General features: G+C 34.8%; 1 protein-coding gene across 2 annotated transcripts in view; it reads left to right on the top strand.

Annotated features, from left to right (window-relative positions):
- LOC141493241 (solute carrier organic anion transporter family member 1B3-like) overlaps nucleotides 1-17,311 on the top strand; it is a 74,987-nt gene that overhangs the window by 36,319 nt on the left and 21,357 nt on the right. For both annotated transcript variants that reach the window (XR_012470159.1, XM_074194317.1), the window contains exon 10: nucleotides 14,999-15,194. Coding sequence is in view for 1 of the 2 variants with exons in the window: in XM_074194317.1 (XP_074050418.1) it covers nucleotides 14,999-15,194 (196 nt within the window). In the remaining variant the exon portion in view is untranslated. The remainder of the gene's footprint in view (nucleotides 1-14,998; nucleotides 15,195-17,311) is intronic.

Below are 17,311 nucleotides of genomic sequence, written 5' to 3'. Positions count from 1 at the left end.
AATAGTTTCAGTATAAAATTCACTTTTATTAGTAGTTTCAGATGCATTGAAGAAGTCTATTGATCTCGTGGTTTGAATGGCAATGGTTTATTATTGTTGCCACTGTTGTGCAGTTGTGTCTAACTATTCATGACCTCATTTGGGGGCTTTCATAGCAAAGGTAGTGGAACAGCTTGTCATTTCCTTATCCAGTTCATTTCAAAAATGAAGAGTTAAGGTGAACAGGGTTAAGTGATATGCTCAGGTTTACAAAGCTATGAAGTGTCAAAGGCTGGATATGAATTCATGAAGATGAGCCTTCCTGATTTCAAGCCTAATGCCCTATCTTCTTTGCCACCTTACTACCCAACAATGGAATATACAAATAATAATACACTGTTGAGATTGATTACCAAAAAACCCACCAATTCTGCACTACTTCACTGAACTAAAGAGAGTGCTTGATTGCTAAAATAAGACTGCTGACCAAGTCACATGACCAACAAGATAGGGACTAGGCTTTTTTTTCTGATCCTCACAACCTCTCAAATGTCTTCAGTATGTACCAAAGATACAGAACTTTAATTCTCTCCATGATCTAGGAAACCAGGAACTCAAACAAACCCAAAATATTACATGAACTCATGCTCAGTCAGCATGCCCTCCTATGCTACTAATCACACTGTCTTCAGTAAAGCTGCACAAGTTGCCCAAATTCACTGACCTACAACAAAACAAATCCCACACTTTGGTCACCTTCCTCCTTTGAGATTCCAACTCCAAATTATAGAAATTTTGTGGATGACTAATAATCGTAATTTTGAGCTTCAAAAGATCTCTGCAAGATAGTGGAGGTGCAAAGAGAAAGGAACAAAAGACAACTGGCATTGAAATAAGAGTTCAGTCCAACACCTTGATCTCCCTCTCCTCCTAGTGATGATAGATAAAACAGCAAAATCTTGCCTGACACAAGTGTGGCAGCACTCTGATATCCTTAACCATTTAGCAGAGGTCTATTTGCTGTGAAGGGAAGGGAAGTGCTAAGAATAGATGCTTTGTGGCTATCCTCCAAGCATGAAAAAAAGCACCAGTTTGGATCAGTTCCCTCTCATGAATGTTATTTAGGGCAAAAATCTAGGCTGGTAAACCCTGAATGCCAAATATGAAAGGAAGTTAGACTGCTTGAGATCTAGTCCCCTGTGAAACCATCATAAGAATAGAAAGAGTCAAAAGAAAGAACAATAGGAGAAGAGGGGAAAGACTAAAATTACTAAAGATTGAAGATGGAAAAAGACTCAAAGACCTTGAGAATAATCAGAAAAAATAAGAGGAAAAAATATTATAATCTAGAGAAAATATGACTTCTGAACCTAGTAAATGGGTTCATGCATCTATGAATACTGCAAAACAAAGGAAAATGAATTATTATTGAATGACAAAAAGTACTCTGAATTTTGAAGAGAACAAGGAGCTACAACATACTGTTCCTGGGTGATTTAAAAGAGAAATGAGAATTATTCAAGCAAAGTCTATGGCTTACACAGTTAAAATAATTAACAAAATAGAAAAGTTCAGATCAAAAAGTACCAAAGAAACAAAAGAGAAGACAACAATAACTTTCTGGAAATATAAATATGGAGATGCAAAGGACTATCTAGAAGAAAAAATTAAAAAATAATATTAAAAGAAAACATGCTCTTTGTTTAAGCAGAATATGTTGTTCTCAAAGACAGAAATCAGAGAGATAATCTAAAGGCAGAATGGGTCTCCCAAATAAATATAAGTCAAAAAAACATAAACACAATAATGTAAGAATATAGTAAAACTTCCCAGAATGCCTGAACACAGAAAACTTAACACCAGTTGAAAGAATCCATTGATTGTCTCAAGAAAAGGAAAAAAAAAATTTTTCTTTCTTTTTTTTATTACAATGCAATGGGACTAAGTGATCTGCCCAAAGTCACACAGCTAGTAAGAATCAAGTATCTGAAGTGATATTTCACATAGTCTTCTACTGCTTTTTCATTCTTTTGGGTTTTTTTGTTTCATGATTTCTCATGAAGTCATTAGCTCCCATTTGCACAATTCTAATTTTTAAAGAATCATTTTCTTCAGTAAGCTTTTATACCTCCTTTTCTATTTGGTCAATTCTACTTTTTTGAATTTTATTTGGATGACAATGTTTATCAAAAGTCCTTCAGAGTTGTCTTGGGTCATAGCACTGCTGAGAAAAGTCATCCATAACTAATCATCCTACAACATTTCTGTTCCCATTGCATCTGCTCATATAAGTTTGTTTGTTTTTTGCTGAGAGTATCCTATTCATCATTTGTTATAACAGAATAACATTTCATCATAATCAGATTATACATTTTATTTAGTCATTTCCCAGTTGGAAATTATCTCTTCAATATCCAGTTCCTTGCAACCAGAAAAGAACTACTATAAATATCATATATATATATATATATATATATATATATATATATATGTATATATACATATATATATATATATATACACATGCATACATACATACATAGGTCCTTTTCCTTCCTGTTTTTCATTTCTCATGGTATATAGATTTAATAGTAGCACTGCTTGGGCAAGGGGTAGGCAGAATTTTGTAGCACTTTGGGAATAGTTCCAAAATTCTCTACAGAATTATTGTAACCCACCACAACTGCTCCAATAGCACATTAATCTCATTCTCCCTCATCTTCTTCAGTATGTGTTACCTTCTCTTTCTGTCCTATTAGTGAATCTAATAAGTATAAGATAGTACCTCAGAATTTTTCCAAACCTTATTTCTCCTACCAATAGTGAGTTAGGTTTTTAAAAAAAAAATGATTTAAATAGCATTGATAACCTTATCTGAAAATTGTTCAGACCTTTTCATAATTTATCAATTGGGGAATGGCTTTTATTTTTTTTCAATAAATTTTACTTAGTTCTCTATGTTTGAGAAATGAGGTCTTCATCAGAGAAATTTTGCTAACTGTATTTCCCTCCATTTTATTCCCCCTACTCCCATTTATTCTCTCTCTCCTTTCATTCTGTCCCTTCTCAAAAGTGTTTTGAATCTGACTACACTCTCCAACAATCTTCCTGCCCTTCTACCACCTCCCCACCTTTTTCTCCTCCTACTTTCCCCTAGAGTAAGTGAGATTTCTATACCCAATTGAGTGTGTATTTTCTTCACTCTCTGGCTCTCTGGGTCAATTTCAATGAAAGTAAGACTCACTCACTCCTCTTACCACCCACCTCTTTTATATGAAGTAACTAATCTCATTCTATTTTCTCCTTTCCCTTTCTCCCAGTAAATTCTTCCCTCACCCCTTAACTCCATCTTTTTTAATATATTATTTCTTCAAATTCAACATTCACAAGGCAGCTAGGTGGTGCAGTGAATAGAGCACCGGCCTTGGAGTCAGGAGTACCTGGGTTCAAATCCAACCTCAGACACTTAATAATTACCTAGCCATGTGGCCTTGGGCAAGCCACTTAGCCCCATTGCCTTGAAAAATCTAAAAAAATTTTAAAAAATTTTAAAAAATATCAACATTCACTTGTGCCTTATCTATATATATGCAATGAGTTATCAGCATCATCTTTCCATGCAGCAATATAAGTAATTAAATATCCTTAAGTCACTTATTATTTAAGTGTTTTAAGCATCTTCTGTTTGTCTTTCTATGCTTCTCTTAAGTCTCATATTTGAAGATCAAATTCTCTCTTCACCTCTGGTCATTTCATCAGGAAAATTTGAAAGTCCCCTATTTCATTGAATGTCCACCTTTTCCACTAAAATAGTATGTTCAGTTTTGCTTAGGAGTGGATTCTTGGTTATGATCCAAACTCTTTTACCTTCCAGAATATCATATCAAAAGTCCTATGATCCCTTAAGGAAGCAGCTGCTAAATCTTGAATTATCCTGATTATGATTCCACAATAATTGATTTTTTTTTCTTTCTGATTGCTTGCAATATTTTTTTCCTTGACCTGAGAGCTCTAAAGTTTGACAATAACATTCCTGGGAGTTTTCATTTTGGGATCTCTTTTATTTTTTAGCTTTTTCAAGGCAATGGGGTTAAGTGGCTTGCCCAAGGCCACAAGCCTAGGTAATTATTAAGTGTCTGAGGTGGGATTTAAACTCAGATACTCCTGACTCCAAGGCCGGTACTCTATCCACTGCACCACCTAGCCACCCCATTGGGATCTCTTTCAGAAAGGATCAGTAGATACTTTGAATTTCTATTTTACCCTCTGTTTCTAGAATATCAGGGTAGTTTTTCTTAATTATTTCTTGAAAGATGAAGACTAGGTTCTTTTTATGATCCTGGCTTTCAAGAAGTCCAATCATTTTTAAATTGTATTTCCTGGATCTGTTTTCCAGGTCAGATGTTTTTCCAATGAAATATTTCACATTTTCTTCTAGACTTTCATTCTTTTCATTCTGTTTGTTTCTTGATTTCTCACAAAGTCATCAGCTTGCCTTTCTTACATTCTATATTTCAAGGAATTATTTTCTTCAGTGAGTTTTTGTATCTCCTTTTTCATTTGAGCAATTCTGCTTTTTAAGGTACTCTTCTCCTCATTGTTTTTTACTTCTTTTTTCCATTTGGCCCAATCTCATTTTTAAGATGCTACTTTCTTTAGTATTTTTTTTGCTTCTCTTTCATAAAATTTCTGACTTGGTTTTCATGATTTTCCCACATCACTCATTTCTCTTCCTATTTTTTCCTCTAATTCCCTTATTTGACTTTCAAAATCCTTTGTTGAGCTTTTCTATGGCATGAGACCAATTTGAAGTTTTTTCTTGGAGGCTTTGACTTTGTTATCTTCTGAATGTGTGTGTTTTGATCTTCCAAATGATCATAGTAATTGTTTATACTCAGAATTTTTCTTCTGTTGTTTGCTCATTTCCTCAGTCTCTGACTTGATTTTAAGTCTTTGCCATTGTGGGCTCTGCTTCCGGGGTGGAGAACATACTGCTCCAAGTTTTTATGGGGTTTTGCAGCTGTTTTAAGAGATACTTCTAGGGACCTGTAAGTTTCAATTCTTCTGAGATCCTATGAGAGGTAATGACTACTCTTCTTACCTGTGCTCTGCTCTGTGGGTGACCATAATCAATCCTTTCTACTGAGGACTTGTGAGGAGATTCCCTATTCTGCTTAGGCAGTAAGCTCTGTTCTGTTACTGTTCCTCTTCTTCCTGGGATTGTAACCCAGATCTGAGTATGGGCACAGCAACAGAGTCCTGCCTCAGGGATAGCAAAGAAAGTACTGTAATCTCCTAACAGTCTCCTTATTACCTGTGTACTGAGAGTACCCAAAGCAACTGCAACTTCTACTGATTCTGTGCCTCCATAGATTTACTACTGGTCTGCTGGGATCAGGTCTGCACTGCTGAGGTCTATGCTGGGCTGTGCTCCAATCTCACCTCAGTGTGGTAGAATTCAGTCTCTGGTTTGAGAGGTCTGGAAGCCTGACACTGACCTAAACATCCTGCTGTCTCTTCCTGGATTGCTGGTTTGCTCAGGTACAACCTAGCTGCTCTGCAATCCTCTCTCAGCCCAATGCAAATCTTTCTCCAGGATCTTCCAAGTTGTTGTGGACTGGAAAATAGTTTTACTTAGTCTTTTCCTGGGTTCTGACACTCTAGAATTTTTTTAGAATCATTATTTAAAGACATCTGGAGTTGTAGTTGTTTGAAGGAAAGTTCAGATGAGTCCAACCTTTATTCTGCCAATTCTATTTTTTGAGTTTTTTTGTTCCTTTGTTGAATTTTTATATACCACTTTTTCCATTTGTTCAATTCTGATTTTGAAGTTATTCTCCTAATTGAATTTTTGTAACTCTTTGTATCATTTAACTTAATGTATTTTATTAATATTTTATTTGTTTGCAAAATATATACAATAGTAGTTTTCTTTGTAAGGTTTTGAATTTCACCTTTTCCCCTCCACTTTCTCTTCTTTCCCTCCATCCTTCCACAGAAGGTAGTCTGAAAAACTTCACATTGTTTCCATGCCATACATTAATCAAAATTGAATGTATTGAGAGAGAAAATCATATCCTTGAGAAGAAAATAAAATATTAGAGATAGCAAAATTTTGTAGTACATAAGACACTTTTTAAAAACAATTGATTAAACCCAAATTTCTTTCTCTGGATATGTATGGTATTCTCCATTGCAGCTACAGTAAAATTGTCCCTGATTATTGCATTGATGGAATGAGCAAGTCCATTAAGGTTGATCCTCACCCCCATGTTGCTGTTAGGATGTACAATGTTCTGGTTCTGCTCATCTCACTCAACATCAGTTCATGTAAGTCTTTACAGGCTTCTCTGAAATCCCATCCCTCTTGGTTTCTAATAGAACAGTAGTGTTCCATAACATACATATAACACAATTTGTTCAGCTATTTCCCAGTTGATGAACATTCACTCAATTTCCAATTCTTTGCTACCATAAACAGGGCTGCTATGAAAATTTTTGTACAAGCTATGTTTAACCCTTATGCACAATATCTTCAGGGTACAGAACCAGTAAGTTGCATTGCTGGATCAAAGGGTATACACATTTTCATTGCCCTTTGTGCATAATTCCAGATTGCTCTCCAGAAAGGTTAGATGAGTTTACAGCTCCACCAACAATGTATTAGTGTCTCAGATTTCCCACAAATCCTTCCAACACTGAACATTTTCCTTTCTGGTCATATTGGCCAGTCTGATAGGTTTGAGATGGTACCTCAGAGCTGTTTTAATTTGCATTTCTCTAATCACTAATCACTAATGATTTAGAGCAATTTTTCATATGACTATGGATAGCTTTGATTTCCTCATCTGAAAATTGCCTTTGCATATCCTTTGACCATTTGTCAATTGGGAAATAGGTTTTTTTTATAAAATTTATAAAATTTATAAATTTTATAAATTTGACTCAGTTCTATTTTAGAAATGAATCTTCTGTCAGAAATACTAGTTGTAAAAATTGTTTCCCAATTTACTAAATTTCTTTTTATTTTGGTTACAGTAATTTTATTTGTGCAAAAGCTTTTTAATTTAATGTAATCAAAATGATCTAATTTGTTTTCAGTGATGTTCTCCGTCTCTTCCTTGGTCATAACTTGCTTCCCTTTCCATAGATATGATACATAAACTATTCCTTGATCTCCTAGTTTGCCTATAATATTGTCTTTTATGTCTAAATCCCACACCCATTTTGGTACTTATCTTGGTATAGGATGTGAGATGTTGGTCTAATCCAAGTTTCTGCCATACTAATTCCCAATTTCCCCAACAGTTTTTATCAAAAAGAGAGTTCTTATCCCAGAGGCTGAACTCTTTGGGTTTATCAAACAGTGGATTACTATAATCGTTTCCTGCTATCTCTTTTGCACCTGATCTATTCCACTGATCCACTACTCTATTTCTTAGCCAATACCAGATAGTTTTGATGACTGATGATTTACAATATAATTTTGGATCTGGTAAGGATAAGCTACTTTCTTTTGTACTTTTTTCATTAAATCACTGGATATTCTAGACTGTTTCTCCATATGAATTTAGTTACAAATTTTTTTATCTTTTGAAGTAATTTTTGGAAGTTTGATTGGTAAGGCACTAAATAAGTAGTTTATTTAAGTAGAATTGTCATTTTTATTATATTATCTTGGCCTATCCATGAACAATTGATATTTGCCCAGTTATTTAAATCTGATTTTATTTGTGGGAAAAGTGTTTTATAATTGTTTTCATAGAGTTTCTGAGTCTGCCTTGGCAGGTAGACTCCCAAGTATATTATATTGTCTAAAGTTACTTTAAATGGAATTTCTCAGCATTCCTATATATTTACTGGCAAGATACAGCAGCAAGAGCTAGAAAGCTCTTGCTGTTGTATCTTTTTTTGGTTTTGTTTGTTTTTTCTTTTGCAAGGCAATGGGTTTAAGTGGCTTGCCCAAGGCCACATAACTAGATCATTATTAAGTGTCTGAGGCCAGATTTGGATTTGAACTCAGGTACTCCTGACTCCAGGGAGGATGTTCTATCCACTGTACCATCTAGCCACCCCTTTCTGCTGTATCTTGCTGTATCCTCAGAAATGCTGAGGATTTATGTGGGTTTATTTTATATCCTGAGACTTTGCTAAAGTTGAAAATTGTGTCTAGAGGTTCTTAGATGATTTTTTAGGATTCTCTAGATATACCATCATGTCATCTGCAAACAGTGGGAGTTTTGTTTCTTCCTTCCCAATTCTAATTCCTTCCATTTCTTTTTCTTCTCTTATTGCTTATTTGAATAGTAGTGGTGATTACAGGTATCCTTGTTTCACTCCTGATTTTATTGGGAATGCCTCTAGCTTGTCCTTATTGCATATAATGCATGTTGATGGATTCAGATAGATACTTCATATAATTCTAAGGAACAATACATTTATTCCTATGCTCTCTAGCATTTTTAGTGAGAATGGGTGCTGTATTTTATCAAAGGTTTTTTCAGCATCTATTGAGATTATCACATAATTTCCAACCCTGCATTCCTGTGATAAATCCTGCTTGGTCATAGTGTATTTATTATCCTAGTGCAACTAGCTGTATTTGCTTTGCTAAGATTTTATCTAAGATTTTTTTCGTGCATATTCATTAGGGGAATTCATTAGGAAAATTCATTAGGGAAATAGAAGAAGTTAAGCAGAGTTCCACCTTCACCTATTTTTCCAAAGAGTTTATATAGAATTGAAACCAATTATTCCTTAAATACTTAATAGAATTCAATGGTCCTGGAGATTTTTTCTTAGGGAGTTCAATGATAGCCTATTGAATTTCTTTTTTCTGAGATAGGGTTGTTTAGGTATTTAATTTCCTCTTCATTTAACCTGAGCAACTTATAATTTCATAAAGCTTCATCCATTTCACTTTGATTATCAAATTTATTGACAAAGAGTTGGACAAAATAATTCTGAAGTATTATTTTAATTTCTTCCTCACTGGTGGTGAGTTCACCTTTTTCATTTATGATACTAGCAATTTGGTTTTCTTCTTTTTTTAATCAAATTAACCAAAAGTTTATCAATTTCATTGTTTTTTTTTCATAAAACTAACTCTTGGTTTTATTTCTTAGTTCAATAGTTTTCTTGCTTTCAATTTTATTAATTTTTAGAATTTCTAATTTGGTATTTAATTGGGGCTTTTTTATTTGTTCTTTCTCTAATTTTTTTAGTTGCATGCATAGATCATTGATTTCCTCTTTCTCTATTTTACTGATATAAGCAGTTAAAGATATAATATATCCCCTAATAATTGCCTTGGCTGTATCCCATAAGTTTTGATATGTTGTCTTCTTGTCATTATCAAGGACGAAATCATTAATTCTTTCTATAATTTGTTGTTTAATCTGCTCATTCTTTAAAATGAGGTTATTTAGTTTCCAATTAGTTTTAGGTCTGTCTCTCCATGGCCCATTATGTCATGTGACTTTTATTACACAATGATGTGAGAAGGAAATATTCACTATTTCGGCCTTTCTGCATTTGATTATAAGGTTTTTATGCCCTATTACATGGTCAATTTTTGTTTAAGTGTCGTGCACTGCAGGAAAAAAAAGTATATTCCTTTCTAACCTCATTCAATTTTCTCCAAAGGTCTATCAGATCTGGGTTTCCTAACATTTACCTCCTTAACTTCCTTCTTGTTTATTTTATGGTTAGATTTATTTAAATCTGAGAGAAGGAGGTTGAGATCTCCTTTTGCTGTCTATGTCTTCCTCTAACTCATTCAGCTTCTCCTCTAAGAATCTGGATGCTATATATCACTTGTTGCATACATATTTAGAATTGAAATTGCTTCATTGTCTAAGGTAACTTTTAAAAGGATATAGATTCCTTCCTTATCTCTTTTAATAAGATCTATTTTAGCAGTTACTTTAGCTGAGATAAGGATTGCTACCCCTGCTTTTTTCATTTCAGCTGAAGCAAAATATATTCTGCTCTAACCTTTTACCTTTCCTCTGTATTTCCCTGCTTCAAATGAGGTTCTTGTAATCAGTATATTGTAGGATTGTGGTTTTTAATACACTCAGATATTCATTTACTTTTTATGGAAGAATTCATCCCATTCACATTCAAAGATATAATTACTAAATCTTTATTGCCCTCCATGCTATCTTCCCTTGTATTTTTGCCTTTTTTTTCACTTAATACATATTCCCCAGTATCTTACTTCTGAATACCACCTCCTTCAGTGTATTTGCCCTTTTATGTACACCCCCCACATCTTTCCCTTTTTGCTTTGCCTTTCTTCCTTCCCTTCCTTCTGTTATTTCCTCTTTTCCTCACCCCTTCCCCCTTTCCCCTTTTAATATTTGGAAGGTAGGATAAGTTTCTTAACTTAACTGAGTATGTGCATGTTAATCTTTCTTTGAGTCAAATTTGATGAGAATAAGATTCATGTAGTTCTCACTTCCCTTTTTCTCTTCCATTTCAATAGGTCCTTTGAACCTCATCATATAATGTGATTTACCCCATTCAATCTCCTCCTCCTCCTTTCTGTATCTTTACTGTCCCTACTTTTTAAGGAGATATTGTTTTTAAATGATTCTATCAGAGTTATGGATAAGTCATGAGCGTCCATTACTTCTGGCTAAGTATATTCTCTCTAGTAGAGTTACATTTCTCAAGAGTTATGAGAACCTTTCTTCAAGGTGGGGATTTAGCCAGTTTCATCTTATTAGATAGCATTTTTTTTCCTTTCCCATTTTTACCTTTTCATATGTCTCTTGAGTCTCCTGTTTGAAGTCCAAATTTTCTATTTATCTCTGGTCTTTTCATCAAGAAAAGTTGGAAGTCTCCTATTTTGTTAAATGTCCATCTTTTCACCTGAAAGAGAAGGCTTAGTTTTACAAGATAGTGAATTCTTGGCTACATTCCAAGTTCCTTTGCTCTTCAGAATATCATATTCCAGGCCCTTTGGTCCCTTAATGTTGAAGCAGCCAGATCCTGTTTAATCCTTGCTGTGGCTCCTTGATATCTAAATTGTTTCTTTCTGGCTGCTTGCATGATTTTCTCATTTATCTGATAGTTTTAGAATTTGGTCACAATATTCCTTGGTATTTTCATTTTGGCATCCCTTTCAGGAGGGAATTGATGTATTCTTTCAATAACTATTTTGCCCCTGGTTCCATGATATCAGGGCAATTTTCCTTCAAAAGATCCTGAAATATTGCTTCCAGGCTTTTTTTATGCTCAATATGTTCAAGAAACACATTGATTCTTCAGTTCTCTTTTGGATCTGTTCCCTAGGTCAGTAGTTTTGCTGATGAGGTATTTTACGTTTTCTTCTATTTTTTCAAGTTTTTGGTTTTTGTTTAACAGATTCTTGCTGTCTCATGAAGTCATTAATTTCCATGGATTCCATTCTTTTTTTTTCTAAGAGAAGGATTTTCTTCATTTACCTTTTGCAATTCCTTTTCTATTTCCCCACTTGTGGTTTTGAGAGAATTATTTTCTTTTTGCATTTGTTCAATTGTACTTTCCAAGGATTTGTTTTCTCGTTGCAAGGTGTTCGTTTTCTCTTGTAAGGTGTTCATTTTCTCATGGATTTCTTTTTCCAATTTTTCCAATTGATTATTAAACTCCTTCATAAACTTCATAAACTTCTAAGAAGTCTTTCTGGGCTGGAGCCCAATTCATATTCTCCTCATAAGTTTTCACTCTCTCTGAGTTAGGGTCTTTGTCTTCAAGGTAGCTTTAAATGCCCCCCCCCCTTTTCTTTGGATTTTCTTCATTTTTCCTAGGATCTTGTGTTGGAGGAGACATTTGGTTTTGAAACCCCTAGCGGCTTTGCTCACCTGGGTTAGTAACTCCAAGTGGGACAGCCAGCAGGGGGTGCTAGAGGCTTTCTCTGGAGTGTCTGTGACCTTGATTTTTGACCTACTCCCTAGGTCTGAGGGGGTAGAGGGAGCAGCAGGGTCTGAATTATCCTTGAACAATGTGTGCTGGACCCTTGAGCTATATAGTTAATCCTATTATTCATTCAGTACTGAGAGAGATCTACTGCCCAAACCTGAGCATGGGGGCGCGGGGGGGGGGGGGGGGGGGGGGGGGGGGGGGGGGGGGCGGGAGTGAGGTTGTTACTGTGTTTGTTCTGGGAAGAATCTTTTCTCCCACCTGGATGGGGGGGGGGGGGGGGGGGAACGACATTAAACTGGAAAATACAGGGCTTGTGATCCTGGTCTTCCAGGCCAGCAAAACTGAGTGGATTGATGTCTAAGTGCTGTGCTAGAGCTCTCCTGCCTGCTGCACTGGAACTCTTCTTCCAAACTCACTGGAGCTCTCCTGCCCACTCACAAAGCCAAAGCTTCCAAAGCTATTCTCAGGTTGGACCTGGGCCTCACCCCACTGCCCATGTGTTGGCTCTCTACTTTCTACCCCCTGCTCACCCACTTCCCCCTGAGACAGACTTTGTTGGTAGATATTCTCCTTTGCTCTTTCTGGATTTTGTGGATCTGAATTCTGTTAAGAATTCATATTAGTTCTGAGGGAAAGCCAGGAGACCTTAGGACAGTGCCTGGTTTCTCTCCACCATCTTGACTGGAAGTCCTCTTAATCTGTTTTTAAGGTGTCTCTTTTTAATTTTTCTTCTACCTCTCTTACCTGATTTTCAAAATTCTTTTTGAATTTTTCCATGACCTGAGACCAATGTAGGAGATTTGACCTTGTTTTTTCTTCTGAGTGAACATTTGTGTTATTATAGAAATGTTCTATAGCCATAATTTTTCTTATTTGTTCTTTTTTCTAATCTAATTCTTGACTTTTAGCTTTTTTTTTAAATGGGGCTCTGTTTCTAGGGTGGAAGGCATAATATCCCAAGCTTCAGGGGTTTTGTATAGCTTTTTAGAGACCTATAAGTTTTCAGTTCTTCCAAGGTGATATGATCAAAGGAGAGGTGCATTTACCAGTCTTCTGATCTGTTCTCCGGTCTGTGAGTGGCCACAAACACTTTTCTACCCTTCAACTGTGATAAGGGCTCCTTTCCACTGCAGCTGCCAGCTCTGGTGTACTAGTGATCCTCCTCACCCTGAGACCACCACCCAAAACTGAGACCCATATCTGAGTATGGATACAGCAGCAGAGTCCCCAATTCCAGCAAGGACAACCTTGTAATCTTCTGATCAGTTGTTCAACATCCTTACAATCTGTGGACTAAGAGCTTCAGAAGCATTTTCTGTCACCACTGATTCAGTGACTTCCAAGGCTTTCTGCTGATTTGCTGGGGTTAAGACTGTCCTGCCATTGTCTGCTGTAGACCATGCTCCACTCTCAACCAGGTGCAATAGAACTTTCTTGCAGACCTTCTACGTTGTTTTTGGCCAGAAACTTATTTCCTCCTTTCCTGGGTTCTGAAACTTCCAGAATTGTTTTATGGCATTATTAAAGATGTTTGGAGGGATTTGGAAGAAAACTCAGACAAGTCACTGCCTTTTCTCTGGCAACTTGTCTCTATCTTTCATTTTAAAACTTTAGAAGTCAGGAAATATATGAATATAAAATAAGGACATATGAGGAAATATTTTTAAATATAGAGGAAAGTTAAATAAAATGGAAATATAAAACAAGAAATCATCAAAAAAGTTGGTTCTTTCAAAAGACTAATAAAATTGATAAATACTTAGCCAACCTAAGTAAAAAGAAGTTAGTAAATCAAATAATTCCAATGATCAGGCCATTTTCCAATACTTAATCAGTGTTTCCACCATTTCTTTTATTAGAATACTCTCAGGGGTGGCTAGGTTGCACAGTGGATAGAGTGCACTGGCCCTGGAGTCAGGAATACCTGAGTTCAAATCCTGTCTCAGACACTTAATAATTACCTAGCTGTGTGGCCTGAGTCAATCCACTTAACCCCATTTGCCTTGCAAAAAAAACAAAAACACACAGAAAAAAAGAATACACTCTCTTCATCAACAATAAAATTTGCTAAAAATTAAATACAAGCAAAACACAATAACTTCAAATGCCACCTATTTCCCTAAGCTATCTCACCAGGTTCTAGTGCTTTCTATTATGCAGTTACTTTTTTGCATATCTTTTTATAAATACACATATAGATAAGCATATAATATATATATATATACATATATGTATATAACAATTTTCTTGATGACAAAGAGTGCTTTCATTTTTTTTCTTTGCATACCCATGAGTAGCTAAGGGATGATACAAAGTAAATGCTTAATAGATGTAGATTGATCAGTTGATTAATTAGGTTTAGAACCCTAAAGTATAAAATAATTAAGGCACCTTTCTCTCTTGGTCTATACTTGTTTGTTTCAATAATAGAGCTAATTGCTGGCACTTTCCCTTTTCCTCTTCCCTTTTCCTGCTTCTTTTTTATGAGTGGTTATCATCTAATAAAATGCAAAATACTTGAAGTCAAGTCTTTTTTTTTCTTTTGATTATATTGTTTATGTTTTCTTAGTACTTAGTGAGTAGTACTACATGTGACCTAGTAAATGCTTTATATTGTTGCCTAACTTGAATTATTAACATAAGTCAAGTTAGGCACTCAAACAATTAACTCAAGTTAACACTCAAGCAATTTAGTTCCTGTTTAATACTATTGGAACAGGTTTGGAATATAGACAGCATGAGGATGGGGAAAATCAAAGTGGGAAAAAAGAACTGGATGCAACAGCATATATCTTAGAGAATAGCCCAAGAAAAGTTCAGTAGCAACATCAATATTGCTATTCATTGTATAAACCTTTTTATTGGAGGATAAAAATAACTCCTCCCTGCCAACTGGAAAAGTATACCTACCTAGCCTTGTTATTATCATATTTGAATAAGTTGTGAAGTGAATGTGATGACTCCCTTACCCATATGGAAAAGTCACTTAAGTTAAATTCTCATACAGTTTTTAAAAGAATAAGCAAATGAGTTAGAAAATAGCCTGTATTGATCAAAATGCATCAGAGAACTATGGTTGCATAATCTCATTTTTTTCTTTTCTTTTCAGGAATAATATCAATGCCTTCTGTTGCTATTTCAGTTTTCATAGGAGGCTTTATTTCTAAAAAATTAAAATTGAATACAATTGGATTGGCCAAACTATTTTTTATTTCTAGAATCAGCAGTTTCATTTTTCTAATAAGTTTAAGCCTTGTTAATTGTGGAAGTCATACAGTAGCTGGCTTAACAGTAACCTACAATGGGTATGTAGATATTTCTAATGAACTGTGTAATACTCTGTGTAGTTTTTGCAACAAAAGATTATACAAGAACCATATGTCAAACTTTCTGCTTACTTAAAATATCCAAAAACAAGTGGAATTTTAAAAGGACCCATCCCTGAAACATTAGATTCTAGGAATGGACGTAATCTTGCCAAAGCATTCATGATATTACTTTCCTTTACAGTATTCTTTGTAGTCAAATGAATCACCATCATCTTTTGAGATTTCAAAAAGATTCCATGACCTGAGTATTAATCCATTCTGAAATTCAACAACTTCTCTTATTAGGAAAATCTTCCTTATATTGAACCAAATTCCCTAATTCTACCAGTTAATTCTTATTATTTTTACTGGAAAAAATAATAATAACACATATCTAACATTTTTATAGCACTTCAAAGTTTATAAAGCATTTTGCATTTTATCACATTTCTTACAACATCTTTAAGATGAATAGATCACCATATTTCTATATGCGCAAACAGAGGCTGAGGGTTTAAATTATTTGTGTAAGGTCCAATAGCTAACAAACGTAACAGGATACAAATTCAAGTCTTCTTAAATACAAATCCTAAATCAAGGTCTCTAGAATATGTTCCAAAAGTCTGAGTGATGTCATAAGCTTTGATAATTTAACACTGCATGACTATTCTGAAAACTATTCTTACATCTACAGCCTCCCTTTTTAAGGCTAATTAATGTTTTGTGAAGGGATCTTACCCTATTTTTGATCCTACCTCAGTTGGGGAGCAGATTTGTCTGAATCTCTCCAATTTTCTTCTGATACCTCGGGAATGCCGACTCAGATCATATGAACAAAATTGACCTACATGCTTGCACACATGCTGGTTCACTATCCACTAGAGTAGAATCTGGCAGGTATAATTCCTTTGGGCTATTCAAACAATATGGAAATGATCTATTGAGAGATGAAGAATTAAAGACAGTGGTGATTTTAGCAGCACCATGAGTGTAGAGCAGAACTTCAGTGAAAAGCAAAGACTTGGTATTTTACCAAGAAACAAAAACAAAAAAAGGAAGGAAAGATTCCATTACAATTTTCACTAGCTCAACTCATAGCCTCAATATTGGTTAGGTGCTAGCTCAACATTTACTTATTTTATTATTATTTCAGGCCATCCTCACTTCCTAGAAGGAATAATTGGTTAGATATCAGTGGTATAAATGTTTCTCTTGGCCACATGTCTGCTGTGAAAACTACTGCTTTTTCAAAATTCTACAAATGATTTCTAGGTTCCCTGGTCTTGATTTTATAGCTTGACTATAAAAATTACATGTAATATCTTCTTTCTGCAACTCAGAAAGGAACAGAATCATCACTATTTTCAGAAATGAATTGAGTATGACATTGTAGAAGGCACTATACCAAGAGAATCAGTTTGCAAGAGCCCCAAACATACTATTCAGGAGTATCTGACCCAATCCAATGTTCCTTAATTTTTCAAGATTATTCTAGGACAGCAAGATGATACAGAGTACTGGACCTGGAGTCAGGAAGACCTAAATTCAAATCTAGACAGAGAGATTAACTCAATATGTGACATGGCAATTCATTTAACTTCTGACCGCCTTGATTTTCTCATCTGTAAAATAGGAATAATAATAGCACCTACCCCTAGAGCTGCCATAGAATAAAATGAAATATTTGTGAAGTACTTTGAAAACCTCAAAGTGCTATATAAATGCTACCTATTATAATATTATCAAATAGTTTTTCAGTGTATTTGCTTATATAATGCAATGCTATCTATGCTGAATACTACTTGGAAAATATGCATATATATGTATATATATTAAATAATTTATATTTGTAAATTTATATATACTAGTTTATAACAAAATAAGTGAAAAATAACTATTATATATATACATATATTTCATCTATGTAATCATGTTCATAAAATTTGAGCTAAGGATAAGGAAATTGAATCCCAGAGAAGGGAAATAAGTTGCCAGTATGACATAGCTAGTTAGCAGCAGGATTGAAATCTAAACCTAACTCCATGACACCCTCAGTCACTTCTGAGAAGATGGTCTCTCTTCAATAATTCTTAACTCATCATATTGACTTCCTC

This window comes from Macrotis lagotis, chromosome 7 (assembly GCF_037893015.1).
Source record: "Macrotis lagotis isolate mMagLag1 chromosome 7, bilby.v1.9.chrom.fasta, whole genome shotgun sequence".
NCBI lineage: Eukaryota > Metazoa > Chordata > Mammalia > Peramelemorphia > Peramelidae > Macrotis > Macrotis lagotis.
The sequence above is the reverse complement of the archived record's forward strand: the minus strand, read 5'-3'. Positions and strand labels throughout refer to the sequence as shown.